At 43.5% G+C, this 27,757-nt stretch overlaps 1 protein-coding gene across 1 annotated transcript in view; it reads right to left on the reverse strand.

The window, feature by feature from the left end:
* Nucleotides 1-27,757, reverse strand: part of NUP153 (nucleoporin 153) — a 61,254-nt gene that overhangs the window by 19,215 nt on the left and 14,282 nt on the right. Inside the window, 16 exon segments of the mRNA XM_048507818.1 lie at nucleotides 562-1,179; nucleotides 3,845-3,952; nucleotides 5,083-5,173; nucleotides 5,868-5,969; nucleotides 8,187-8,318; nucleotides 9,505-9,637; nucleotides 10,535-10,584; nucleotides 11,612-11,758; nucleotides 17,154-17,207; nucleotides 17,292-17,336; nucleotides 17,458-17,574; nucleotides 19,480-19,608; nucleotides 19,689-19,718; nucleotides 19,720-19,850; nucleotides 24,488-24,736; nucleotides 26,659-26,872. Of these exon segments, the coding sequence (XP_048363775.1) occupies nucleotides 562-1,179; nucleotides 3,845-3,952; nucleotides 5,083-5,173; nucleotides 5,868-5,969; nucleotides 8,187-8,318; nucleotides 9,505-9,637; nucleotides 10,535-10,584; nucleotides 11,612-11,758; nucleotides 17,154-17,207; nucleotides 17,292-17,336; nucleotides 17,458-17,574; nucleotides 19,480-19,608; nucleotides 19,689-19,718; nucleotides 19,720-19,850; nucleotides 24,488-24,736; nucleotides 26,659-26,872 (2,350 nt within the window).

The raw sequence follows: 27,757 nt of genomic DNA on the forward strand, positions 1-27,757 counted from the left end.
GAAACAAAAAGTTCATGAAAGACTATCTAATTTGCATGAACAAATGCAATTGGGGTGAGCAGGACATCAACTCTGCAATTGGGGTGAGCAGGACATCAAATGCAATTGGGGTGAGCAGGACATCAACTCTTTTTCACTGCACCATGAGCGTGGTTTCTAGAATACATAGGGACAATATAATGTAACATCCGATCATAGATTTAAAAAAATAAATCACACACAATGAATGACACTGTATCTTTCCCCTTGGCCTTCAATCTGTGACTCTGCTTGGACATGGTGGTTAACTTTGACACTCCCAAAGATGTAAAACTAGCTAATGAGATCATTTAGTAATTGGCTCACCATCATACAATGGTACTTTGGACACTATTTATTGGCCAGAAAGGAGGGCAGAGAACAGGGAACTGAATTATAAATATTGCAAAACAGACTTCACAATTTGCTTTTGCATTTTACAATGTCAGGATACACTCAGAGGTGACCTACACTTTTCCAGTGCAAAGTAACATGTTTAAACCAGGTTTGTGTGTGTGTGTTTTTCAAATGTCGCAAGCTCACCTGGTTTGTCAGACTGGCAGGCCACGCATTTGCTGTCCTCTGCCTTATTTGACACTAAGCACACAGAACATTCCCAAGAACCTTTTGGCTTCTTGAATTTGTCCCCAAATCCCAAAGTGACTGTTGTATCAGTGTATCTAGAAGAGGAAGACACGGTCGTTGTATTTTCTGTGACCACGGGCATAACAAGAGCAGGTTTCACTCCTGTTCCAGGTTTTGTTGTTTCGCAGGCCACACATTTTGTAGCTTCTGGTTTGTTCTGAACCAAACAAGTGTCACAGTCCCAAGTCCCAGCGGCTGCCTTAAACTTGTCTCCAAAGCCCTGTGTCCCTGTTGTAGAAACAGCTGGTTTGATGGCAACATTCAAAGTTCCAGAGTGTTTAGTACCATCTGATGTCGACACTTTAGCCGTTTGACAGGCTATGCACTTGCTGTCCGTCGCCTTGTTTTTCACTAGACATGCCTCACACTGCCAATACGATGACGTTGGTTTTGAAATCTCTCCAAATCCTGAAGCAGCTGTGGAGAAGCTACTTATGGCCGGCCTTGTATAAATTACTGTGATTGTTGTGACAGGTGGAGTAGCCGATGAGGAATAAGTGGTTGAAGAGGCAAAGCCTAAGAGAAGGAAAAGAAAAAGCAGCCTGAATTCCTAACAGGCACTTTGTTTTTACAATATGAGCAAACAAACTTGCAGGTGTCAGTGCCAGACCAATAAGTGTATTGTCAAAGGCTTTCACGGCCCGATTCAACTGGTTCTGGTGGGTTTTCCGGGCTGTGTGGCCGTGGTCTGGTGGATCCTGTTCCTAACATTTCGCCTGCATCTGTGGCTGGCATCTTCAGAGCTGTATCACAGAGGGAAGTCTGCTACACACTGTGTCCAGAGGGAATGAAACGTTTGGGGTATAGTCCATGTCCCAGGGTGGGGAACCAATCAGTAAGTGCCTGGGTGGAACTTAGCATGCCCTTGGGGTTTGCTTTTGGTGTTTTTAAGTATTGGTAGCCAAGCTTTGCTAATTTTCAAAGTCTCTTCTTTCCTGTTGAAACTGTCTTGGTGTTTGTGAATTTCAATGGCCTCCCTGTGCAGTCTGACAAAGTAACCTTCTGAATTATCCAGAATTTCAGTGTTTTCCAATAAAATGTTATGTCCAGTTTTGTTTAAGATATGTTCTACAACTGCAGATTTTTCAGAATGGTTAAGCCGACAGTGTCTTTTGTGCTCCTTAATATGAGTTTGAATGCTGCGTTTTGTGGTTCCTATGTAGACCTTTCCACAGCTGCAAGGTATGCGATAGACTCCTACAGAAGTGAGGGGGTCTCTCTTGTCCTTTGCTGAGCGTAGCATCTGCTGTATTTTCCTGGTAGGTTTGCAGTGGGGTGGGGTGAGACACAGTGTGTAACAGCTCTGTGATACACCTCTGAAGATGCCAGCCACAGATTCAGGTGAAACATTAGGAACAAGATCCACCAGACCATGGCCACACAGCCCAGAAAACCCACCAGAACCAGACCAATAAGTGTTTGCTGAACCAGAAGCATATAGCAATTACCGACAAATGAACTCAGTGGCTCAATACCCTCTCACATACTTCGATTTCTGTAGCTGCTTTCAGACTGTTCACAGTAGGCCAAGTTGATTATAACACACAAAAAGACAGTTTATTCTAATTGTAGTATTTAGGTGTTCATGGAATCCTGGCAAGCACTGTTGTGGCTAAATGTAGGGACGGAAGAAGTAATGTAAGCCTTGGCAGAAACACAGAAGCTGCACTGCAACCCAGAAAAACCCTGTTCAAGAGTTTTTGCTGGCATATTCAGAACTGCCAACAGAAATCTACTCAGACATATTCATAACACTGCTCCAAAGGCAGACTTGAAACTTATTTATAAATGGGAAAAAGATAAATGATAAAAGATAAATGGGGAAAAGATAAGACTTTGCAAATCAGTTAAATTAGCAGCCAATAGAAAGATGGCCCTAGTCCAAGGGTGTCTTGCACATTTGATACAAGGGCTGGATATGACATAAATGTGAATTGGTCAGCCCGGCCTCTTGGGGGGTAGGGCGGCCTCAATATGGCACGGGGGGGGGGGGGGTGCCTGGACTGGTGAGTCTGCAGTGGGGTGGGGTGGGGTGAGCTGGCTGCCTTGAGAGGGATTATCAGGCATGCAAACCAGCTGAGGAAACTTGCCACTCATTCCTAATCTGAGGCAACCCCCCTCCCTTTGCCCAGTGAGCTCGCCAGACCAGAATCGGGGGGTTTGCCTCAGCTGGGTCATGGGTCTGATAAGCCCCCCCAAGGGGCAGGATTCTGCCCCTGGGCCGCATGTTTGACAACCCTTCCCTAGCCACTTGCTGTGGAAATCCTATGGGGTCACCTGAAGTCAGCTGACACTTGTTAGCACTTTACACACAAAGGAAACCGTGGAGAATTTTTAAAAATGAGGCACAAAAACAATGCATACGAAGAAAACTTGCCTTAGGGTCCACAAATTTTGGGATGGATTCAGTGATGGGTAAAAAGAAATCTACCTAATGTAGTTCAGCTTGTGGAAAGGATCACGCAAGATCTTGTGTATCTCCTGCTCTCCTTTGAGCTTGCTCACATACACAGCGACACGCCCACACAGGACCTTGGGCAACAATCCCCTCCCCCTCCCATTCTGAGAAGCTGCTAGGTTCCCTTTCTGAAACCCAGGAATGAGTTGCACAATAGAAGTGACTTAGTACAAGCAGTGGCTACGGCTGTTTTCTTATACTTTACTAGCACTAACATCCTAGTGCAGTGGTGGTGAACCTTTGGCACTCCAGATGTTGTGGACTACAATTCCCATCAGCCCCTGCCAGCATGGCCATGCTGGCAGGGGCTGATGGGAATTGTAGTCCACAACATCTGGAGTGCCAAAGGTTCGCCACCACGGTCCTAGTGCAAGTGGAAGTTTCTGCACTAGATCCAATCCAATATTTGACATTTCAAAAGACCACAAAACAGGGGGGGGGGGGGGTTTTCTTCTGGGGAAGTAAAAAAACAGCAGGGATTTTTCATGTACCTGATTTCATACCTGGGAAAGAAAACGGGAGGAACTAGAAACATATATTTTTCTATAATACAGAATAAGCATTAGGCACTGTTGACTTTGGTCACAGCTCCCAGTGCACCCGCAGAGGGCCTTAACATCAACTAAGGGGTCACTTGTTAAATTGAACAAGGTTTCCCTGATAGTTTATACAAATGCAAGACTGCCTGATAATGAACATTTACCCTCCATCAACTTGACTTACCAGGACTCTTTAAAATATCCAAGACACTTCCTTGTTTCAGGACTTTTGCAGGCTTAAAGGGACCATCATACTCTTCATTTTGTCTCTTACTGCTGATGCTATTGACAGCTAAGGATATTAAGAAGAACATGTTTGTTTCACCAGACCGTGTTGAGAGTACCGGAGGGAACACCGCCCGCCTTCACATCCACTTAAGGTTCTGCACACCCAGAGAAATTACCAGATTTTGAGAAAAATCTGAATTGATGAAACATGCACTCCTTTCCCCCAAATTTGGGGGCAAGAAATCTCCTAAAAGTTACTTGTGATAACCGCACAAGCTGAAACACAGGAAAAACCAAATAACTTGCAGTCAAAGGGTATATCTCATTGCCATAGCAATTCTAAAATGGCACATGAACACTGGCGGTGGTTAGAGCAGGGGTGTTGAACTCATTTTTTATGAGGGTTGGATATGACATAAATGAGACTTGGTCTGGCCAGGCCCTGAGGTGGGAATGGCTGCCTCAGCTGACCCCAGAACAGCACGGGGAGGGGGGAGGGAAGGGGGGACCTGAACTAGTGAGCCTGCAGCAGAATCAGGTGGCTGCTTTGCGAGGGTCTATCAGGCCCCTAAGCCAGCTGAAGTAGCCTTGGCTGGCTTGCAGACCTGATAAGTCCTTTCAATGGGCTGGCCCTGGGTCACACGTTTGACACTCCTGGGTTAGAGTCGCAACGAGGCAGTCAAATTGGGGGAGACAGCAAACTGATGCCAAGGGATGAGGAAGAGTATGGAATTTCTCCTCTGCTGCGAGTTTTGAAGTTGTTCTTTGGTCCCCAGGGTACCCAAACCTTAAGCCGAGACTTTTCTTCAAGTCCCACCTAATCAGGGATAGAGGTGAGATTGGCAAAGTTTTCCATCAGCAACACATCAGTGGCAGAACCGGGAGACACCTGGCCTAAACCTGATTTAGCAAACTTAAGATTGTTCTATTTTCACCGACTTCCAAGAGGAATAGATGCCAGTTTTCAGCCTACGCATATTGAAGTTTGCAGGTGTCGTTACTTGCATGTTTTGTGATTTGCAGAAAACTGTATTATAATTTTTAACTCCGGCTTGCTTGGTACTCGGACCAGTACCAGCCAAGCACAAGTTAAAAACTGCAATCCAATTCAACCTTATGTTAACATGTTGCTCCGAAGTCCCAGGTGTTCGTTCCCTGCCTGAGGATTTTTTTCTAAATACACAGCTTAATTACCTGCATTATTCAGAGACATAACTGGAGCATCCTTGGGTCCTGAAGCCTCAGATGATTTTGCTACAGGGACACTAAATTTAAAGCCACCAATCTGGCAAAAAAAGAGAGAAGAGTTCCATGTGAAACAAAGACAGTCTAGCTTGTCCATCTCATCAACACAAACAGCTGGATCCTATGAGTAAATGAGACAATCTCAAGGAGTTGGTGGAGTGGATCTCCCTCCCCTTCCCCTGAAATCTTCTGCTGAGGATCGAAGGACTGGCCTTTGAAATGAACAAAATGAACCATGCAGGGGAGAGGTCGGGAGCAGCTGCAGCAAGGAGACCAAACCACCTCCGGATATTACTAGCAGAAGTCTGCCAGTGGAAACGGGGAAGTTATTTTGCATGATTTCCCCCCTGTTATTCATGAGGCTTAATATCTTGCAAAAGAGAATTTGGGGCCACACAAAGTACTGGGAGGAGAAGCGGGAAGGATCTGATCCCCAATTCCCTTCCAAGAGCTCTTCCACAGGATTCAACACGATGATTTTGAATATCAACATCTATATCCTTTACATTATCACTACCTTCTTTTATTACACATCTACGCATGCAATATTTACTTACATATTCTAATATGTTTTCTCTGATACCTGATGAAATGGATGCTTCATGCAGACTCCTTTTTTTACTGGATAATTCTGATCTCACAACTTGTGAAATGGTAGCAAATATTTTATTGGAAGGGATGTATAGCGCGTTGCTGGCGTTTCCATGGTAAATATTTGCCGAGGTAAAGAAGACGGCTTACGGGAAGGTGGGCGATAGCACTTCTGCTTCAGTGGATTTTACAATCGGAGATGAAAATCTGAACACGGGACTGCTCGCATTACTGGCAGGTTGCACCTGATTTTTTTCAAAAGAATTGAGATTTTAAAAAAGCTCGATTGAAGCCGTCGCTGCTGGTTGATCCACAAAACATACACAACTAAGTTCAGAAGCGGCCCAGATGATTTATGCATGCCCAAGATAGCTTGCGTTTCTTGGGAATTCAACAGCCGCCCCCTCGATCTCCCCCATCCCAGTAATTGTTTCAGAGGTTTGCAAAAGCAGAGCCTCCAACTCAGTTAATACTAGAACTTGGGGGCACCCAATGAAGTTGCTCAGAAACAGGTTCAGGGCAAATAAGAGGAAATATTTTTTTACTCAATGAATAATTAAACTGTGGAACTGACTGCCAGTGGATACAGTGATGGCCTTGAGAGAAAACAGCAGTTTGGATTCATACTCCACCTTTCCCTCCTGTAAGGAGTCTCAAGGCAGCTCACAATCTCCTTCCCTTCCTGTCCCAACGACACCTTGGGAGATAGGCGGGGCTGAGAGAGTTCTGAGAGAACTGGGAGTAGCCCAAGGTCACCCAGCAGGCTTAGAGTGTCGGAGCAGGGAAACAAATCCAGTTCATGGGGAGGAGTGAGGAATCAAACCTCCAGATTAGAGTCCACTGCTCTAACCACTGCACCACACTGGCTCTCATGAGCACAGATGGCTTTAAAAGAAGGTCAGACAGATTCCTGGAGAAGAGGTTCATCAATGGGTATGAGGCACAGTGACATCATACCCAGAGGCAGCAAATCTCTGAATACCAGTGCCAGGAAGCAACATTGCGGGGGGGAAGGTCTTGGCCTCTATGCCCTGTTTTTTTGGCTCTCCAGGGCAACTGGTAGGCTGCTGTGTGGATCAGGATGCTGAACTAGATGGACCACTGGTCTGAACCAGCAGGCTACCTTATGTAGAGAGGAACCTGGACAGTTTCTTTCTTGAAAAGCAAATAACACGTTTCAGCAAACAGCCAGAACGTACTAAACTGGAAAAATCTGTCTAAAAGTGCATGCTACCTTTTGTATATTGGAATGAAAGATGGCTGGATCAAATACAACCGGTTGCATTATTTTATCTGAACAACTGAATTTTGTCTTGAAATAAAAAGTATCAATGCAAAAAGCAGTCTGAGACATGACATGCGGCTTTAAATTCCAGGCTTCTTTTCTGAAGCAGTCAAACCACACGTGCCAATGTTTACAGCAACATGAAAATAGTTGTCATCGATAGCTACTCCATTTCTGAGTTGCTAATTCCTCAGCCTTCTCCCTCCCTCTTTTCCGAGTTCTTTTATTTTTATGTTATATTATTATTATTATTGCCTAAGTTAACTTATTTTTTATTCTTTTAATCCTTCCTTTCCTGCAATTTTTTTGTAGGCAAAATAAAAATTATTTCCATAAAAATAAAAAAACCCACAGCTTGCTGAGCATGCAGGTAAATTCAACACTTAAAATTGACTGCAGATAAATTTAACACTTAAAATTGACTGCACCAAAAAAAGGCCTTCCTATATGATTATGAAACTCAGCGGGTAAGACACTCGGGTTTGAATTTGCATCTGTGCTGACAACTGAAGTCAACTGGACAGTGAAAGCGTGAAGGAAGATGCTAGAACTAGTTGACAGGATGGTAGGGAAATCATCCTCTCTCTCTCTCAGCTCCTTCTCCTTTCTTTTCACCCTCTTCTTTTCAATTTGAAAAGCAGTCAATGGTGTCTATGGGCTGCTGTGGCTTCCCGGGTGGAGTTATTCTCTTTTCTCCTCCTTCTGGTTTGGCGTTAGTAGTTTGACTTCACTAAAAGTGTTACGCTCAATGTTTCAGTGGACAAAGAGCAAAGGCTTTCAAGCCAGGCAGGTGAATACGGCTGCTTGTTTGAAACCTTATTCTGCTCCGGGTGCAAAATGACACTTGGAAGCATCTACAGATGCACCCCAAGACATCTTGATTATAAAAGAGATTTATTTTGTTTAAATGTTGATACTCTTGAGAGTTACACTTTAGGATCTGCAGAGCAAAAAACTGACATTAACGAGGAACTTCTCACTCTTGAGAGTCGAGCTGATTTAGAAGAGTCATTGGAGAGGGCAGACACAATATTGAAAGCATTGGAGCAACGATTATCAGTAGTTGAATCAAGTTTTGCATCTCTACATAATATGGGTTGAAAATTATAAATATTGTTCATCTATGTTTGTAGGGAAATCAGACAGCAAGCATGCAAAACATCCAAAAATAACTTACCTTTTTAGGTATTGACTGTGCAGGGCTGACAGGTAAAGCAGGAGTACTAGCAAGAGGGCCAAAGGTGAAGTTTGGCAATGAGGATGTGCTGATGGGCAAAGATATTTCTGGTAGTGCTGGCATTTCCATCTCCTAAAATTGGACAGTTATAGGATTATTTTTTCAGGTTTCATTAAAATGGGTATTCTACCTCTACCCAGCCCACCTGTACTAAAAAGATGAAAGCAACTTAGCCAGTTGTGGAACATTCCTTAAAATAGGAAGTTGTGGGTTTTCAGGAAGATGCCAGCCACAGATGCAGGTGAAACATCAAGAGACAATACGACTGAAACATGGCCATACAACCCGGAAAACCCACAACATCCTAGTGATTCTGACCATGAAAGCCTTTGACAATACATTCCTTAAAATAACCAATGAAATAGCCAGGCCAAACAGCAGCTTGGCTGCCTTCCCCAGAGTAAGTGTCCGACTTGGAAGCCCTCTCCCTAAATCCTCTGCTCCATCTAGCACAGAACATTCAGTCTGAACTGCTTCATCCTAATGACTGACAACACTATTTGAACGGATCTGACAAGGAAGTGAAATACAATTTTGCTCAACATTTCACAAGCTCCTCTGTCAACCATCTCAGGGGGCACAGTGTTGAAGATCAAAACTGCCCTCAGCCTATCAAGAGATAACTCCAAGTCACTACTTCTGTGCTTACTCTCCCTTTCTTCCTTTTTACCTTCAAGTCACAGCTTGCTTATGGCGACAACATAGGGTTTTCAAGGCAAGAGACCTTCAGAGATATTTCGCCATTGCCTGCCTCCATGTCATGCCCCCGGTATTCCTTGAAGGTCTCCCATCCAAATACCAGCCAGGGTCAGGGCTGAGTGTGTGTGACTTGCTCAAGTTCACCTGGGAGCAGCAGTGGCATAGTGGTTAAGACAGGTGCACTCTAATCTGGACAACCGGGCTTGATTCCCCACTCTGCCTCTTGAGCTGTGGAGGCTTATCTGGGGAACCAGATTAGCCTGTACACTCCAACACACTGCGAGCTGGGTGACTTTGGGCTAGTCACAGCTCTTCGGAGCTCGCTCAGCCCCACCCACCTCACAGGATGTTGTTGTGGGGGTGGGAAGGGAAAGGAGATTCTCAGTCCCTTTGAGTCTCCTTACAGGAGAGAAGGGGAGTAGGTATAAATCCAAACTCCTCTTCTTCCAGCGACCTTTCACAGCATGAGTGGGGATTTGAACTGGTTTTCCCAGGTCCTAGACAACTTAACCATTGCACGATGCTGGCACTCTACTTGCAGAGTAAGAAATATTCTTACCTCCTCCTCCTCTCGTGCAGATTTTGATACATAGTGGACACCTCTTTCTCGCCTCATCTTGCCGCCGCCGCTTCCAGCCGCTGGAAGCAATCCATTGGATGCAGAAGCACTGAACTTTGGGCTTGAGACACTCCTAGTAGAGAACCAATTCATGTTATAGTATACTTACACGAAAGCACTCATTCAACCCAATGGCCTTGAGAAATATCCCACTAATAAAACTGAAAACAATCCTGGTAGCCCAATACCAGACTCAGACTCATTCAATGCAAATTATATAGCTTCACATGGCTATAAGGAATGACGCAAAGCCCTGCAAACAAAACCAATACCCCATTTCACAAAGGCATTAATAGAAAGCAATGTCTCAATTGCAACAAATAAATAGAAATATATACAATTGAAAGACACAGTCTAAAGTCTGCCTAAAATGGCTAAGAGTCAAACAGATATTTAGATAAGAAGCACCAAAGTCTCTTCACTTCGATACAGAAAACGTTTTAAAGGAAATGTCTCTTAATATTTTAAAATACCTGAAGGACACAGGAGTTTATATTCCTCTTCAACCATGGCTGGAGGAGTAAAGGGTGAGCTTACATAAACAGTCATCAGCTTCTCCAGCTGAGCAAGAGTTAATATCCAGACTTCTATTCCATTCCTCTATGGAAAGGAAAATGGGGCTGCTCCTTTTCCATCACAAATTATGTCCCATTTTTTAATATCCAGTATAATAATTGATTATTTATCACAAGCTTTTACCACAGTGCTAAACTAATCCGAATTTCTTTGCAGAGTAATGCCAACGGATAACTGCTTTTTCCTGTTCACATATAACACTTCAGAGCCGGCATCTGCAATTCAAAGTTGCTGTTCGTCTTAAGTCCACTCTTTCCAATTAATACTACGTTTCAGGATTGTGCAGTTGTTCCATTAACCAGCTTTGAAAGGAAATCGAACACACAGGGTACCGATTTTAAAAAGCCACAAATACATTCACAATAGCTTCGGTCTAGGACAAGATTTCACGTACCTTTCTGACAGATCTCTTTGCTGTTCTGACAGATTTTTCTCTTTCACTCCCTGCAAAGAAAAAAAAAGTCAGTTCATTTATTTGATTCCCCACTGCCACTCTGATTTGCTATTCCTGGAGAAAATGACTAGATATTTGTAAGTAACAGGAAGACACTGATTCTTGTTTGCCTAAATGTCCTTCCAAGCCGCTTTTTAATGGGTTCCGCAGCAGAATTCCTTGCCTGCCCCCTGCTGTCTGAAGTAATCAAAATAAACCTCTCCAGGTGTAAGCTGTATTTATTCATATCGGTAATGCCATGTGATCCTTTTCCGCCTGTAACAATTAACCTACTTTCCCATCCTTCTGCTAAATGTCTGACTGCACTGTCTTCTTTTTGTGGAAAATAGTTTGGGCAGACTTTGGTTTGTCACTGTGGTTTGCCACTGACTTCCCCAATCAACTACACTTTACCCCCAGCAAGCTTAGCACTCATTTTACCGACTTTGAGCTGACTACCCGAATCCAACTCCCGTTGGGATTGAACTCAGGGCATGAGCAGAGCTTTAGACTGCACTACTGCAGCTTGCCATCCTGCGCTACGAAGCTAAGTATCCAGTACACCAAAGAATTAAAAACGAAGAAGAAGAAGAAGAAGAAGAAGAAGAGGAGGAGGAGGAGGAGGAGGAGGAGGAGGAGGAGGAGTTTGGATTTATATCCCCCCTTTCTCTCCTGCAGGAGACTCAGTAAGCCAACAATCTTCTTTAAGCCCTTCCCCTCACATATAACAAACACCCTGAGGTAGGTGGGGCTGAGAGAGCTCCAAGAAGCTGCGACTAGCCCAAGGTCACCCAGCTGGCGTGTGTGGGAGTATGCAGGCTAATCTGAATTCCCCAGATAAGCCTCCACAGCTCAGGCAGCAGAGTGGGGAATCAAACCCGGTTCCTCCAGATTAGATACACGAGCTCTTAACCTCCTACGCCACTGCTGCGAAGCAAAACATATGGAAGCCACCTCTGAATGGAATTTATCTAAGATTTTAAATGAACTTTTAAGGTTAGGAATGAGATACAGTTCAATGTTTTCAAGTATACGTACTTTGTGGTTCATCTCTATTCTCTGTCGGATCCTGCCTGATTCGGCAGCAGATGTTAGAGAAGGTTTAAAATACTGGGACCGACTCATCGACAGTGTCACAGCTTTGGGTGTCACAAGCTTCTGGACCGGAGGAAAATGGGATTCAGCCTTTAAAAGAAGGAGCAGTTGGAGAATCAAAACTAACCAGAAGAGAACCAGAATAGTCACACAATCACTACTACTTCTAATGGGAACATGCGAGTTATTCACCTAGTTGCATAAATCAGGTCTCAATACAGTCTTAAATAGCAACAACAAAGCCCCGCTCAATACAATAGTATCTGAAACGAAAACACTATTCTCATACCTCACACACACCAACCACGAATACAGACATAATCTGGAATACCAGTTTGGTGTAGTGGCTGGACCGCTGGACTGTAATCCGGGCGACCCTGGCTCAAATCCTCACTCTGCTAAGGAAGTTCACTGAATGACTCAGACACTCTCAGCTTTATCTACCTCACTGGCTTGTTGTGTCAATAAAATAAAGGAGAGCAATTTAAGCCACATTAGGTCCCACTGGGGACAAAGGTGTAAATGAAGAAAGGTGTAAATGAAGTAAATAAATAAATGAGTCCAAATTCACCTAGGGGGAGGAGCTATGAATTCCCACACTGGACTGGAGCATAACTCAGAACAAGGACTCTTCCATCTTCCACTGATGAAAGAACATGGAAGGTCTTGGAGATGGAGGACTGTATGTATGCCATGGGAATGAAATGGCAGGATTCAAACTTTTGCATTAAAAGCGGTATGTGAGACGCATCTCATCCAGCACATTCTCTTTTTGAACTGTTACCATCCGGCAGACGATACAGGTCTATCAAAACTAGGACAAAGAGGCTTAGAGACAGCTTCTACTCTAGAGCTGTGGCTATGCTAAACTCTGCGGCTTCATGTTGATGTGTTTGGGGCTGTGTAGGGATGGGTGGAGGAAGGGGAAAGTGAGGATGGGGTATGAGTCTGAAATTGTGTACATCGAGGAATGCTGCTGTAAATTTCGTTGTGCGTGCACAATGACAATAAAATGCTTATGCTTATGTATGAATCTCAGTTAGATTTAATCTTTTTCGTTTATCATTTGAGCTAACCCGCCCCAATCAGCTTCACTAATAACTTGCAACTTTTGGATGATTATTTCTTAACCAGCTTCATGACAAGACTTAAAATATCTGTTATTTTTATACGATGGAAAACCCTAATGATAACATTTTCAAGTGGCAACTCAGAATAACATATTCTTTTTTTTTTTTTAAAAAAAAAAACCTAACCTGTGGATTCCCAGTTTTCAGAAACTATTATCTGCAACTACTTACATATGTGATATACAATACAGTTTCCTTAAGCTATGATTTTTTTACCACAAAATTTTGCAGTCTAGCAAACTATACCTGTCTGTATTTTGGCAAATCTACGCACTTTCCGCTACAGAGAACCTGAAATGGATGACGTGCATGCCTGCAAGGTCAAAGTGTATCAACAGCATGTTGACTATTTGTGCTGCTTAGAAAAAATATTTTAAATTTATTTTACTGAAGAATTATATTTATCTCTCCTGGGACAGGGACAAAGGGTCACATCCTTCGATGTTTGGCACCCCACAAGGGGCGATTCTCTCTCCAATACTATTTAACATCTCCAGGGGTCCTCCTGTTGGGTTGATCCAGAGTTTTGGCTTGGGTTGTCACCAATAGACGGATGACGCCCAGTTATATCTGTGGATGGACTGTCATCCAGATGCCGCCCCAACTGCACAGGCCAGCTGTCTAGAGGCCATGGTGAAATGGTTAAAAGGGAGCTGGTGGAAGTAAAATCCAGATGGAGGTCCTGTGGCTGGGCCAGGGAGGTTTAAGTGGAGGAAACTAATTACCAACTCTTGACAAAGTTGGACCTATAGTCAGGAGTTTGGGGGTGCTCCTTGATGCCTCCTTGACAATGGAGGCTCAGGTTACACAGACAACTCACCTGGCATTTTATCATCTACATCGAGTGAGACAATTGGCACCTTATCTGTCACAAACTGACCTTGCCACAGTGATCCATGCATCACCTCTAGATCACTGCAACTTGGTCTATGCAGAGCTACCCTTGGACTTTCTTTAGAGGCTCCAGCTTATAGGACCCTTATAGGGATCCTTACAGGGACCCGTGGCAGGCATTGGTTCAACCAGCTGCACTGGCTCTGGGTGGAGTACCAGATCGGATTCAAGGTTTCAGAACTTACCTCCAAAGTCCTAAATGGTCTGGAACCAATGTGCCTACGGGACCATCTCTCCTGCTACAACCCCCCTCCAGAGCATTACACTCTGTAAATAAAAGCCTACTGGTGATACTTGGCCTGATAGATAGATGTCTGGCTAGCCTCAACCAGGGACAAGGCTTTTTTGGCCCTGGCCCCAACCTGGTGGAATGCTCTGTCCAGTGAGATCAAGGCTCTGCGGGACTTGATGCAGTTAATCTATATATATTAAAATCTAAATGTGTGTTTGTCCCTCAGAAGCTGCTGGACGGATCGCCCCCAAATTTTCACAGGATGTCCCTCCCTGTTCTGGGCAGGTAATCGGACCTTCAAATCGCCAAAAGTCCATAACTGAGCCAGGTAAAACGTCTTTTTCCTGGCGCACCAGGCCATGAAGCTGTTTGTGTTTAACTGTCACCCTTAGAATGTTCGTGCAGCATGTCTGTGGCCTGAGGGCTTGGGATGCCCTTACAATGTTTGCGCAGATGGCCAGCCAGAAATGAGCACTGAAAACAGTAAATAGGTAATACTGGTAGGTAATACGAGTGGAAGTGAAACACATACACACTTTGCTGTGTGAGAGATCAGGTGGGGTTCCCCCCACCCTCACACGTAGGTAACTTTCACTCTCTGTGCCTCACCCACTACCACCACACAACGCACATACTCTCTCACATCCAACCACCTCTTACCCACTTCCTTACCCGTATTCGCCACAGCTCTCTTACTAAAAGTGAGCTGGAGTTTGCCTTTTTCTTCTAAGAAAATCCGCGGGGTGGGGGCGAACCAACACTACCGGCTTCGCTTCTTTTGCATGTGGCCCTTTAAGAACCCAGGGAGCTGGCCTCGATCTGAGCGCCTCACCACCCTGCCTCTGCTGCCTGACTGGGATTGCCTGTTTGCCCCAGTTCTGCCTTACCCAAGCCAGGACTGTCGCGTCAGTCACACCAGCCTCATGCGGGACGAAGCGGGATTCACGATTCTGCACAGTTCTGCTGTGGAATGGAAAGAAGTTACCTTATACTAAAAAAAAACATTGCCAACCATATAACGATGTGCATTGAAAAGGGAAAGAGGGAGTCCATTTGACCACCACAAAAGGCTATGCTGGGGATCATTGGACCTGCATGGACATCTGTGTGGGTTGCGGACTGTGATGAGAAGGACAATTGCCATAGCCATACGTGGCCGGGCTCACTAGTAAATAAGTAAATAACCTGCATACGAACATACAAAGAATGTTGCTAACATATTAGGATCATACTACATACCTGGTACATAATTTATAATTACAACCTGCATGAAAACATACAAAGAATGTTTGTGTACAGGTTATAACTATAAACTACTCAAAGTTTATAGTCTGACCTTAAGACGTTAGCAACAAATCTTTTACAAAAAAGGAAGAAACTGGTCTCAGGAAGTCACCACCATATGTTATTTACAGCCCGATTCCTCTTCACCTTGGCCGGCCTCCCTGGACTTCAGAATGCAGGCTGCACTACACTATTTATTTTACTGACTTCTCAGTGTGCTATTGACTGCCCGCTTCCTTTGAAAGCAAAGCACAAACAAACCTCTCTTGGCCAATGCTTACTGCTGCCAACCATTTTCTACACTATGAATAGACAATCCCTGTATTTCCACTCAGGAACAGCTGGCTGCAGCATGTGTTTTCTCTCTGACACATCTGGTACGTATCGCCTGTTACAATTTACTCTTTCAGCACAAGTGTGACTCAGCAGCCTAAGAACGTGCACCAAAATGCTGTTTGCCTGCTGCCAAAAAAAGAGAGAAGTGCTATAACAAGGATGTTAAACATGTGGCCTGGGGAACCGTTCCAGCCCTTGAGGGCGCTTATCAGGCTCCTGAGCCATCTGAGGCAACCCCCTTGCTCCCAATCTGCCCTGATGAGTCCAGGGCTCGCCAGGCCAGATTGGGAGCACCAGGGTGGGGCACATCTCAGCTGACTTGCAGGCCTGATAAGCCTCTCAAGATAGCCACCCCACCCTGCTCCATTTTATTCCTTATTTTTAAAAAGTCAGGAAGAGTGAGCGCCTTCTTTCCATTACTAAATGACTCGACTAGTCTCTGAGAATCAACCTCAAACAACGGACAATGAAAAAACAAATGACTTATTGCACCTATAGTGCCAGACAAACAAATGTAGATCCTATTAGAAAATGAAACTTGCAACTCAGGTGAGGGCAGAGCATTTAATTGTGCCATCATATATAGAATAGAATCATAGAATTGAAAGGGCTCACAAGGACCACTGAGTTCAACCCCCTGCCATACAGGAATACACAATCAAAGCACTCCTGACAGATGGACATCCAGCCTCTCTTTAAAAGCCTCCAAAGAAAGAGACTCAGTTTGGTTTGATCAGTGATGGTTAATCAATGAGAGCAAATTTTAATTGGTAAGGGTGCAGAATTAAGGGTACTCTTATTTTTTGTAGCTTTTTGGGGAGGTTTGAAGACAACTTATGTTGGTGGAGAGTGATAGTTCTTAGGCCATTATTTTTTGTGTAGTTCTGTTACAGAAGGAAAGTCACCATCTATGCTTATTATTGCTATTATTATCTATGCTGATTATGTTTGTTGTTATGAGTATAGCTGTCTTATAGCCTACGATTACTGATGTTCTTGTTTGTAATGCTATGTTTATAATGCTTTGTTTACTGTTAATTATAATGATATGTTATAATGCTATGCTTACTGCAGTTGTGGTTCGCTGCCATGAGCCCTTTGGGGGAGGGCGGTATATAAATCTAATAATACAATATAGGATATGGACAACATTATATCCTGTATTTCCATCCACGGGGCATACTAGTGACTCATTAGGAGATGGGAGCTAGTAAAAGTGTGTTCAAGGCTTTGTTCTCTACTGTAATGTGCATCACAGCCCAAATGCTTTAACAATATACCTCTATTCACATCTCTCCTGGTTTCTTCACCTTGCACTTTAAATGAAACAGACTCGTTTATTTTTAAAATACAGATGATAAAGGCTTGGTGCAGGAAGTACAAGCAGCTTCAGAAACTGCTGCGTGTACAATTGTAGTTTTATAAAAGCTTGCTTTAGTGTTCCCAAGAATATCTGCTCTAGGTTACAAATTTCAAAGCAAGCAAACCAAGATAAGGCAAGTGCTAAAGTTCTCTATATTAGAACTGCAAAATACAACTGTGTATGGTGGTTACGTTACTTATAAGTAAATAAAGTTTGCACCACTAATTATATTTTAGCTGAATTTACCCTTATTCTTGGCGAATGAAAGTCAGTGACATTCAACGTGCTTCTTTCAGCAGGCTGGAAAACAAAACACAAAATTAAGAAGCATGATTTTAAAAATAAGATTTCCTTGCAGTAAAATAAGTTGGAAGACTAACTTACAGAAGACAATGATGAAGAAACAGAAGAAGGAATTCTTTTAGCATCCTGTTGAACAAGCATTACAGCAAGTTAAACTACAGCTGTACAAAAACTAAATTTTATCTGCACACTTAGAAAGCGTTCATATGAAGCACTGAAAAACAGCTTTTCAAAAAGAGAAATTTACTGATAGTGGACTCGACATCTTCTCCAGAGACTGCAGGATACGGCGTGCTGTAGAACTGGTCACTCCACAGGACTGGGCATTCACTTGCTTCGCTTTCATTTGCCTTCTTATGGGTGTCTGAAACATTAGCATTGCAAATTGTCATAATGGTGGATTTCAGCCTGGTCACAATGGTGTCATAATGGTGGATTATGTCATAATGGTGGATTTCAGGGTACACATGTTGTTATAGTAGAGTCTTACATTGGTATCCCAGTTTCAGAAGGGCTCTGAAGGGACAAGTCAACTATAATAGAGCTTCATCATTTGTGAATTCACTGGTTCAGTCTATGGCCGTGTTGGCGAACCTTTGGCACTCCAGATGTTATGGACTACAATTCCCATCAGCCCCTGCCAATTGGCTATGCTGGCAGGGGCTGATGGGAATTGTAGTCCATAACATTTGGAGTGCCAAAGGTTCGCCACCACTGGTCTATGGTATGATCATGCAAAGCTGCCTCCAGTCCCCTTTTACGCCCTCAGTGCCAATGTTGTAATAATCAGGTTTTATAAGAAAATGGGATGTTTTACAACTGAGATACCTCCCAGTATTTGCAAATTTCACAGTCTGTGTTGTTCCCAGGGACACATACTTCATGTTCTGTGGCCCAGGTAACCACGAGTGGTTTCTCTCCTGACTTCTTAAAGTGTGTTCAAACTTTTTAATTATTCAACCCCAGTGTACGCTGCATTCTTCCAGAGTTTTACCTCAGGGAAAACCTTTACCTGTGACCTCCCCTCCCACTCCTCAATTTAACAATCTATGTTTTTATAGTGAAGACTGCAACAAAGGAAGCAGGATGAGTAAGCAAAGGAGAAACAAAAGTAGTTAGCCAAAGTACAGTCAGGGACACTTTTAAAAATAAATTCGTATTTTTTTCATTTATTAATATGGATCTAAGCTAAAAAAACACAGGGCCATCATATTTTCTGAAAGAACATAAATAGTTTTCTATTCTGTACAACCAAGGGAAATAATGGTGCAAACAGACCTAATGTATACTTTCCACAGTATGGGAAAGGGAGTAACTATGACTCTAACATCTACAGGTTTGGTTACAGAGAAATTGGGGGTGTGTGTGTGTGTGTGTGTGTGTGTGTGTTTAACCACATCTTTGTGGTTCCCACCAGGGAGCAGCATGAAAATCTTATCCTGCCAGCTAAGAGTAACCTTGCTGCCTCCTCTCCACTGGTGTTATATGGCAAGGATTTATGCCAAACAAAGATTAAAGAGTCCCATCTCTGGGGGCAGATACCCTGACAAAATGTTGGGTCCAGTTGCACCCCCCATACATCCCGAGTCGCGACATTTGCTTTGGCACCATTACTTAAAGGGGTGATCCAGTGGATTGAGGTTGACCCACTAGTTGGGTATGGAGGGTATCTTAGTGTGAATACTCAGGGGTTCAACCAGATTTGTCCTCCTCCTTATCTGGATAAAAGTGTACTAGATGGAACATACCTACTTCACTTTTGTTACACTGGAGAAAACATCCCTTAAAAACAAACTAAACACTCTTGTACCATTACAAAGGAAGTTTGTTTTGAGGTGTTGTGGGTTTTCCGGGCTGTATAGCTGTGTTCCAGTAGCATTTTCTCCTGATGTTTTGCCTGCATCTGTGGCTGGCATCTTCAGGATCTGCCACAGATGCAGGTGTTCAGAGAGAAAATAAAGTACTGGAACATGCTCTTTCCATACAGCCCAGAAAACCCTAACAACACTCAGAAGTGATTCCGCCGGAAAGCCTCTCTGAACAATATTACACTGAAAGATTTTGTAATTTCCTGATCATATATATATCTACTACGCAACATTACCTAAAAAAATGACAAGGCAATATGGAGGCAACAGCACAAGTCAGCACTGATATGGTACACAACTCAGCACCCTTGCATAGCACAAACATAGACATTTTATGAGCATGATCAATATGCACAGCTCCCATTCTCTTCCTATCCCTACCTCTCTAGCATCTCTCTTACCTGATAAGGTGTAATCCGTGCTTTGGATTGCCTTGCTGCAGCAGCTGCACCTCCGTACGTGGTTTTTCCAGGATAAAATGGAGAATTCCCAAGCTGGCTCGTCTTAAGAACTGACGTGTTACCAAGCGACTGCAGACAAGCATTGATATCTAATTAGCAAAGTGTACAGTAAAGTAATGTGGATGGAGCAAATACTGGGTCGTACTTACAGGGGAAAGGGTTCCAAAGGTCGAGAGATTGGAACTCCAGACGCTTTTCTTTCGAAGCCTGGTGAAGCTGTGGCATGCTGGACGAGATGGAGTCTTTCACGACCTCTGCAGTCCAGATGGAGTAAGGCTTGGGTACAGAAGCACTTTTTGAAACAGCGATATCTAAAATAAGAATGAGCATGTTTTACTTGTATTATAAAACATGATTTAAATTTTTAAAAGAAAGCTTCAAATGAGTTAATATGAAGGTACGCATAATATAAAGTCTTCCCACAAAGTCAACCTCACAAGGCAAAATGTCTCAAATGGACTAATTTTATTTGTTGTGACACCATAAATTTTAGAATCAGCTGTGAACCCAGAGCCTCTTCACATTAACTTCCCACTCTTTGATCTTGAGGGCAAAGTTGAGAAGATTTAGAAACACACAGAATATTTTCACAGGCAGGGAGGCAAGAGAATACAATTAGTCCAATTAGACGTTTATGATAGGATACAGGTACTCATAGGTGGGTTTTCCCAAGCCAGACGTAGCAAACACTGGGGGTGAAGAAAATTCACAAGCACTTATTGGTAGACACAGGATAACCATGAATAGAAAGGTATGAAAGGTCACCCCAGAAAGCTCCACGGCTGAACGGAGATTTTCATCCTGTCTCTCCCCAGCCCTAGTCCAAGACGCTAGAACATCACACAGGTTCTCAATGATCTAGGGCAGACAGCAGTACAGCAGGGCAACAGAATACTTGGATGAGGAGTTTTGCCAGTTTAGTCTCCTTCTGCCTTCCATGAGAGCCAGCGCGGTGTAGTGGCTAAGAGCAGGTGCACTCTAATCTGGAGAACCGGGTTTGATTCCCTGCTCTGCCACTTGAGCTGTGGAGGCTTATCTGGGGGATTCAGATTAGCCTGTGCACTCCAGCACACACCAGCTGGGTGACCTTGGGCTAGCTAGTCACAGCTCTTCAGAGCTCTCTCAGCCTCACCCACCTCACAGGGTGTTTGTTGTGGGTGGGGGGAAAAGGGAAAGGAGATTGTAAGCCCCTTTGAGTCTCCTTACAGGAGAGAAAGGGGGGATATAAACCCAAACTCTCTTCCTCTTCCTTCTTCTTCCTCCTCCCTTCTTCTTCTTCAATGCAGATAAGGGACCTACTAATACCGCTTTAAGAACTGTATCCTGGGAGAGTAGAAGCTCTGCCGCCAACCTGTGCAGTGACCACTGACATCAGCTTCTGAGGCTGCTTGGCTACTTCTGGGAGAGCAGCTACATCTGCTGGGCTCCCTTAAGCTCTTAAAGAAACAGAGGCCATGGAAACAGCAGGAGCTCCCATAGGCTAGAGGTGAGGACTTTTGCCAGCTTATTTTGCCAGCATTTCTAATAACGTCACAAGAATAGAGAAGAGCAGATCAGACTTACCACAGCCATTTTTGTTCTGATCTATAAAAAACTGCAACGTATTTATTTTAAACTGTCTATCATTTAATAAGCTCTCTGGGTTGCAAACAGAAATAGAAAGGCAGAGTGTATTTCCTGTAAACAAATAATGTTCCCACACACAGAAACCTGCAACCAATGTTTTGTTAAAGATGTACACAAACACTCCATCTATCAACAAGCCAAGGGAGAAACTGCTCCCTATGAAGGCTCTTTTACTTACCAGCTCGTCTCTTCCTGGATGCTAAACCTCAGATAAATTGGGTTCAGTCTCCCGCCCCCAATCTGCTCTCACTCTCTGCACTACTCCACCTACTTCCATCCTAACCACAGTTATGCTATTAATTGGAAGGGGCTTAAAGATCATTCAGTCTAACTTCCTGTACAAGGCAGGTTGACCTAAATTATCCCTGACAAATAAATATCTACTTCTTCCCTTAAAAAACCACCAAGGATGAAGAACGTCCCTGAGCAATCAGTTCCACCAATGAACCGCCCCTACTGTTAACAAGTTTTTCCTATATCCCACTGATATCTCCCCACTTGTAATTTAAACCCATTACTACGAAGTTCTATGTACCACTTACAACTGAAGTAGAGCTCTGCCATCCTCTAAACGACAGGATTTCAAATACTTAAAAAGAATAATAATGTTTCCCAGCAACCTTCTTTTCTCCAGGCTAAACATTCCCAATTCCTACAGCCTGTGGGCAGTCAATTGGACTCAGATTCAGAACCTGCTAACGCTGGGCACTCAGAAGTGGCTCCTCACGAGGAAACAGAAGCTGACCACACTGTTCAGCCAGAGCAGGCTGCTCTTGAGGAAGCTCAGGCAGCAGACAGCTACCGGCCCTTCCTCACCTGATATCACACAGCTGAGAGAACCTGCACAGTCCTCCATCTGTGATGAGCCAGCTGTGCAAAGGGGGCGGAGACAGCGGCAGCAGCCGCAGAGTCAAAGGAAGAGTGCTTGTTTCTCTGCCAGGGAGGACACAATAGCAGAGCCCGCATCAGAGGAAGACTAACTCCTTGCAGGATCTCTGCTGCAGCAATCAAGCCTCTCCATACAAGCCCTGCTTTGAGCTTGGCTCTGCCTGGGTACAATGAGCACACTTCCTGCTTGGATGCCAGTGCTTGCTATAGCTCCCACTCGCCCTGCTTGCTTGGATTCCAGTGCTTGGACCTAGGGCTGTCAGCCCACACCTGCATAGCTGACACCTGCCTGCAGCCCACAGCCATAAGGCTTAGTTTCTAAACCCCTCACCATTCCTTTGGCTCTTCTCTACACCCGCTCTGAAGTTTCTATGTCCTTCTTATAAAAAGACTTCCAGAACTGGACACAAGACTCCAAATGAGGTCTGACCAGTGCAGAATACAGTGGTATTATGACATCTCATGTTCTGGACACTATGAATCTGTTGATGCACCCTAATATTGATTTTGCCTTCTTTGATGCTGCATCACACTGGCTACTTATACCTAATCTGTAATTCACAAAAATGCCACATATACACTACTGTCCAGAAGAGGATCCCCCATCCAATATGTGCACATAACATTTTCACTACTCAGACACAAAACCTTTAAGCTGCACTGTGTCCACATCTATCCATCGTACAAAAGATGCACTTTAGTCTTTCTCTATCTTCTGGAAAGTTCACTGTCTTACCTAAATTGCTGTCATCTGCAACATTAATAATAATAATAATAAGAAAAGTTGGATTTATATCCCCCCTTTCTCCCCTGTAAGGAGACTCAAAGGGGCTGACAATCTCCTTGCCCCCCCCCCCCAACAGACACCCTGTGAGGTAGGTGGGGCTGAGAGAGCTCAGAAGAACTGTGACTAGCTCAAGGTCACCCAGCTGGCGTGTGCAGGCTGAACTCCCCAGATAAGCTTCCACAGCTCAAGCGGCAGAGTGGGGAATCAAACCCGGTTCCTCCAGATTAGAGTACACCTGCTCTTAACCACTACGCCACTGCTGCTCCTTCATGCCCTCCTTTAGATCACTGCTAAAAGTATTAAAAAGCACTGAGCCAAAACCAAGCCCAATGGCACACTATCCTCTCCTGTGATATTACTGTCTCCTACTTATCCTTCTCTCTTCCCATCTCCTGTATCCTGTGACAGGCACTGTATCTATCTATCTACACATGTTCCGCTTCTAGCAAGGCTTCAGAAGCACAGTATGCTATAAAACATATTCATATAAAGTAAACAAATAATCTGGAATTTCATCACACATGACAACCCTTTCATCCTGCAGTAAATGGCAGAAGAGTTCACTTAAGACAACCCTTGCAGAAATACGAATCTTCTCAACCCACTCATCATAAATTGAATTTCAGCCTCAAAAAATCTGTTAAGGACAATGAAGGGCAATAGAGGGCTCTTAACGCTTCCTTCTCACTCTGCCGGTTTTATTGGGGTAGCCCGAGGTTACATTTGGGTCCATAAATACAAAGCAAGATTAGTGCTGGTGGATCAGACCAAGAGTCTATCTAGCGAAGCACCCTATCTGAAACAATGTCCAGCTACATCAGCAAACCTGACAGGAATACACTATACCTCCTGGACAGTTTGTCATCAGTATCTAATATTCAGAGGTATACAGCCAATAAACATGGGAGTTCATTTAGCTTTCATGGTTTAATAGCCACTGATATACTTGCCAAGTTTTCTATTACATGCAGATGCCCTCTGCTAGCTCCTTTTGTGAGGAATGTGAAATTTAACTTGTAGTTCTTGGGGCACTAACTGGTGGCAACTGTAACTAAACCACTGTGCCTCAAAGTCATCAAAGATCACGACAAAATGTGCATGCTGCTTTTCCAGAGGCCTGCCCAAGGAACTCACAAGGTAATCACAATACAATAAACTTTAAGTCAACGGCATAAAACTCAATGGTCTATATTGTATTCAGAATGAAGTCCTTGGGCTAAAAGCAAACTATAAAAACAGCAAAGGCAGTCCCTTTCAGTCTCATAAAAAGAAATGTCTTGGCCTGATACCTAAAAAAAAAGCAAGGCAGACACCAAGACACTCTCAAGGAGGACTGGGCATTCAAACATGAAGTGCTATCATTAGGAAAACCCCAAAACCCCATTTCCAATCGCCGTTGGCCTCACCTCTACCAGAGGGTACCTTGAGAGAAAGGGAAAAGTTCTCAACTGATAGACTGGACAGTACAAGAGAAGATCCTCCTTCAAGTACCTTGGCCCAATGCCATTTAGGGCTTTTAAAAAAAACACTGAAGTTTAATTAAAAGAACAAACTAGACCACCTAAAACGCATTATGATTTACACATGTACTAAATGATTAGCATACCCAAGCCAGCAACTGACATAAATTGTAACCAAATTTATTACCTTTATCAGATGCTCTTGATGAGAAACCACTAGTAGTTGAGATGTTGTCATCATCGTGCTGAGAGGTAGAATCTTTCATTTCTTTTCCAAGTGGAAGTCCAGAGTTACTAATTGGAAATGCAGATGACGTGGAGGGTTGACAAAGTGGCGGCGGGGAATCTAAGATGGTGCAGTTAAGGTGACTCCGATGGAGAGAGGGTCTTGTTAAAACATCTGTGAAGTTTAAACCAGTCCTACTAGTTGAGGGCCCTAAAGAAGAACAAATCAATGACGTCAGCATTCTGTGAAACAAACACCTTAATGGCAAAGCTATTTCCTACCTATAGTAGCTCTATTGCCGTGTTTTAACAGGAAGTTTTACTTGAACAACATACATGTAAAAGTTAATTAATCTGTCTGAAAACACATACTATGTTTCTTTCAAGTACAATACAATGTTATTATGACAAGGAATTGGTAGAAGGCAGTTATAAACTTATCACTGTTACTACTTCTGAACTTAATGATGCAACAGCTCTTTTAATCGGGAGTATGAAGTCTAGCAGTGAAAAGTAATGATAAATGCAGGCTTTGATGCAAAGATCCTACTGAGTCAAACTGTTTTCGGATTGCCTCTTGTTTTTTCAGGAGCATTTTTTTTGCCATCAAGTCACAGCTGACTTATGGTGACCCCTAGTGGGGTTTTCAAGGTAGGAGACATTCAGAGGTGGTTTGCCATCACCTGCCTCCACGTCATGACCCTGGTATTTCGTGCAGGACTCCCATCCAAATGCTAGCCAGAGTCAGGGTGGAGTGCACGTGACTGGCCCAAAGTCACCCAGCAAGCTTCAGTGGGGCGAGTGGGGATTTGAACTTGGATTTCCCAGGTCTCAGTCTGATGCCTTAACCACTACAGCATGATGGCTATCTTTCAGGGGCACAGGGGCTGTAAACGGGAATGGAAAGAACTGGTGTCAACCATTCTCTATGCAAGCAGAGATGCCTAAGGATCATGCAGCAAAATATTTGGAGCCAAGCCAATATATATTGCTCTGAACTTAAAACACAAGCCTCCCAGGGTAAGTGTCATGTTGGTTCATTGTTCAGTACCTGGAAGATTATGGTTGTTAAAAATCTAGAAGAGAGTCATCACAGTGACTAAGAGCAGAAGACCTAGATCTACAAGACCTGACAAGACACCTATGCATGGTGATCACTCAGAAACCACTGGCAGGCAAAACTGGATAGGCTGAAACATTAATCCAACATTTCAGAATAATGCCTAGGAGACAAAAATGAACCACTAAAGCATCTACAAAATATGCAAAATGGTACTCATAGAATCATAGAGTTGTAAGAGACCACAAGAGCCAACAAGTCCAACCCCCTGCCATGTAATAATACACAATCAAAGCACCCTAGACAGATGGCCATCCAGCCTCTATTTAAAAACCTCCAAAGGAGGAGACTCCACCACACCCCGGAGCAGTGTATTCCACTGCCAAACAGCCCTTGCCATCAGGAAGTTCTTCCCAATGTTGAGGTGAAATCTCTTTTCCTGTACTTTGAATCCATTACTCCTTGTCCTAGTCTCTGGAACTGTAGAAAACAAGCTTGCTCCCTCTTCAACATGACACCCCTTCAGATACTTAAACATGGCTATCATGTCACCTGTTAACCGACTAAACATAGAAGAATTAGAAGAAGAGTTTGGATTTATATCCCCCCTTTCTCTCCTGCAGGAGACTCATACAAGCTCCTTGCCCTTCCCCCTCACAACAAACACTCTGTGAGGTAGGTGGGGCTGAGAGAGCTCCGAGAAGCTGTGTCTAGCCCAAAGTCACCCAGCTGGCGTGTGTGGGAGTGTACAGGCTAATCTGAATTCCCCAGACAAGCCTCCACAGGTCAGGCGGCAGAGCTGGGAATCAAACCTGGTTCCTCCAAATTAGATACACGAGCTCTTAACCTCCTACGCCACTGCTGCTCCTACCCCGTTCCTAAGCTGTTCCTCATAGGATAAGGAATCCAGACCTTTTATCATTTTGGTAAAATCCAGACCTTCTACCATTACCTCTATTTCTCTTTTCCAGTTTATCAACATGTACACATGTATCTGCGACTTATAGAGAATTTATACACAAACACATACATATATAAGACAGTTGTAATCTTGGAGAGACTCTTCATCTGACCTTCTAAATTAATTCCTGTTGGTTCAGGAGTGATTCGACCATCAATTTCCAGGGTATTATCCGTGTCGTCAGCAGCAAAGGCAGGGTGATAGTTCACATTCTCCTCCTCACTCCTTTGTTCATTTGGGGATCCCTCTTCACTTTGTCTGAAGTATCGCTGAAGCCAAGTTGGAACAATATTCTTCACAGATTCCTTCACAATATTAATAATTCCCTGGTTAAAAAAACAACACCACCACATTATTTCTGTTGGGAAGTTCTACAAAGGTCCAATTCACTCAACTCTAAACCTGCTTCCTAAGTACCAGAATGAGGTCACGGCAGGTATTACAGGAGTATTAAGCAGCCTGAAATCATATAAAAATTTGTTGTTTGTAAAAAATTTTTTGCTAATCATCTGCTGCCTCTTCCAGTTAAATTAATGAGTGACAATTCTTTGCAATTTGAAAATGACACTTCAATTTTGTGGTAATTTATGGGTGCAGTCATCTAATGCAGAATTATTTCTGTGGGTTTTTTTAATAAGGGGAGAAGAGTATTAAAGATGATACCACTCATGTGAATATAGCACTGGTCCATCTGGTTTACTTGTGTTTAATTGGAGTAGCAGAAGCTCCCCTAATTCCAGCCCATGGTATTTCACGTTACCTTCTATCTAATCCTTTAATTGAAGGTGCCAGGGAGACTGAATCCAGGACCCTTTCCATACAAAGCAAGCACTCTACCAATGGGCCAGGGTCCTCCTTGAATAATAGAGAGTCTTTCTTCAGCCCAGTTTCCTCTCCCTTCATTACAACTGTGTGTCCACTTTCAGCCTTGCTTTCCCTTTTAAAGATTAGCTCTATTAAAGCAAAAGACGAGCTAAACAAATAAATCTGTAATTCAGACTTCCACTGCCTGAAGTTGTTATGTTCAGCCAGCTCAGAATCCTCGCACAAATTTAAAACAGTTGTGCTAATTTCCCCCCCATATTTCTCTTATACCTCATAAATAACTCCCATGAGTTCAATATAATTAATCAGAGGATTACAGGTAATGCACAAATCTTGGCAGTTGTCCAACAATTCCAAACCAGTAACACAAAATAAACAAGATCATC

The sequence above is a fragment of the Sphaerodactylus townsendi genome, linkage group LG09, assembly GCF_021028975.2.
Source record: "Sphaerodactylus townsendi isolate TG3544 linkage group LG09, MPM_Stown_v2.3, whole genome shotgun sequence".
NCBI classification, from domain to species: domain Eukaryota; kingdom Metazoa; phylum Chordata; class Lepidosauria; order Squamata; family Sphaerodactylidae; genus Sphaerodactylus; species Sphaerodactylus townsendi.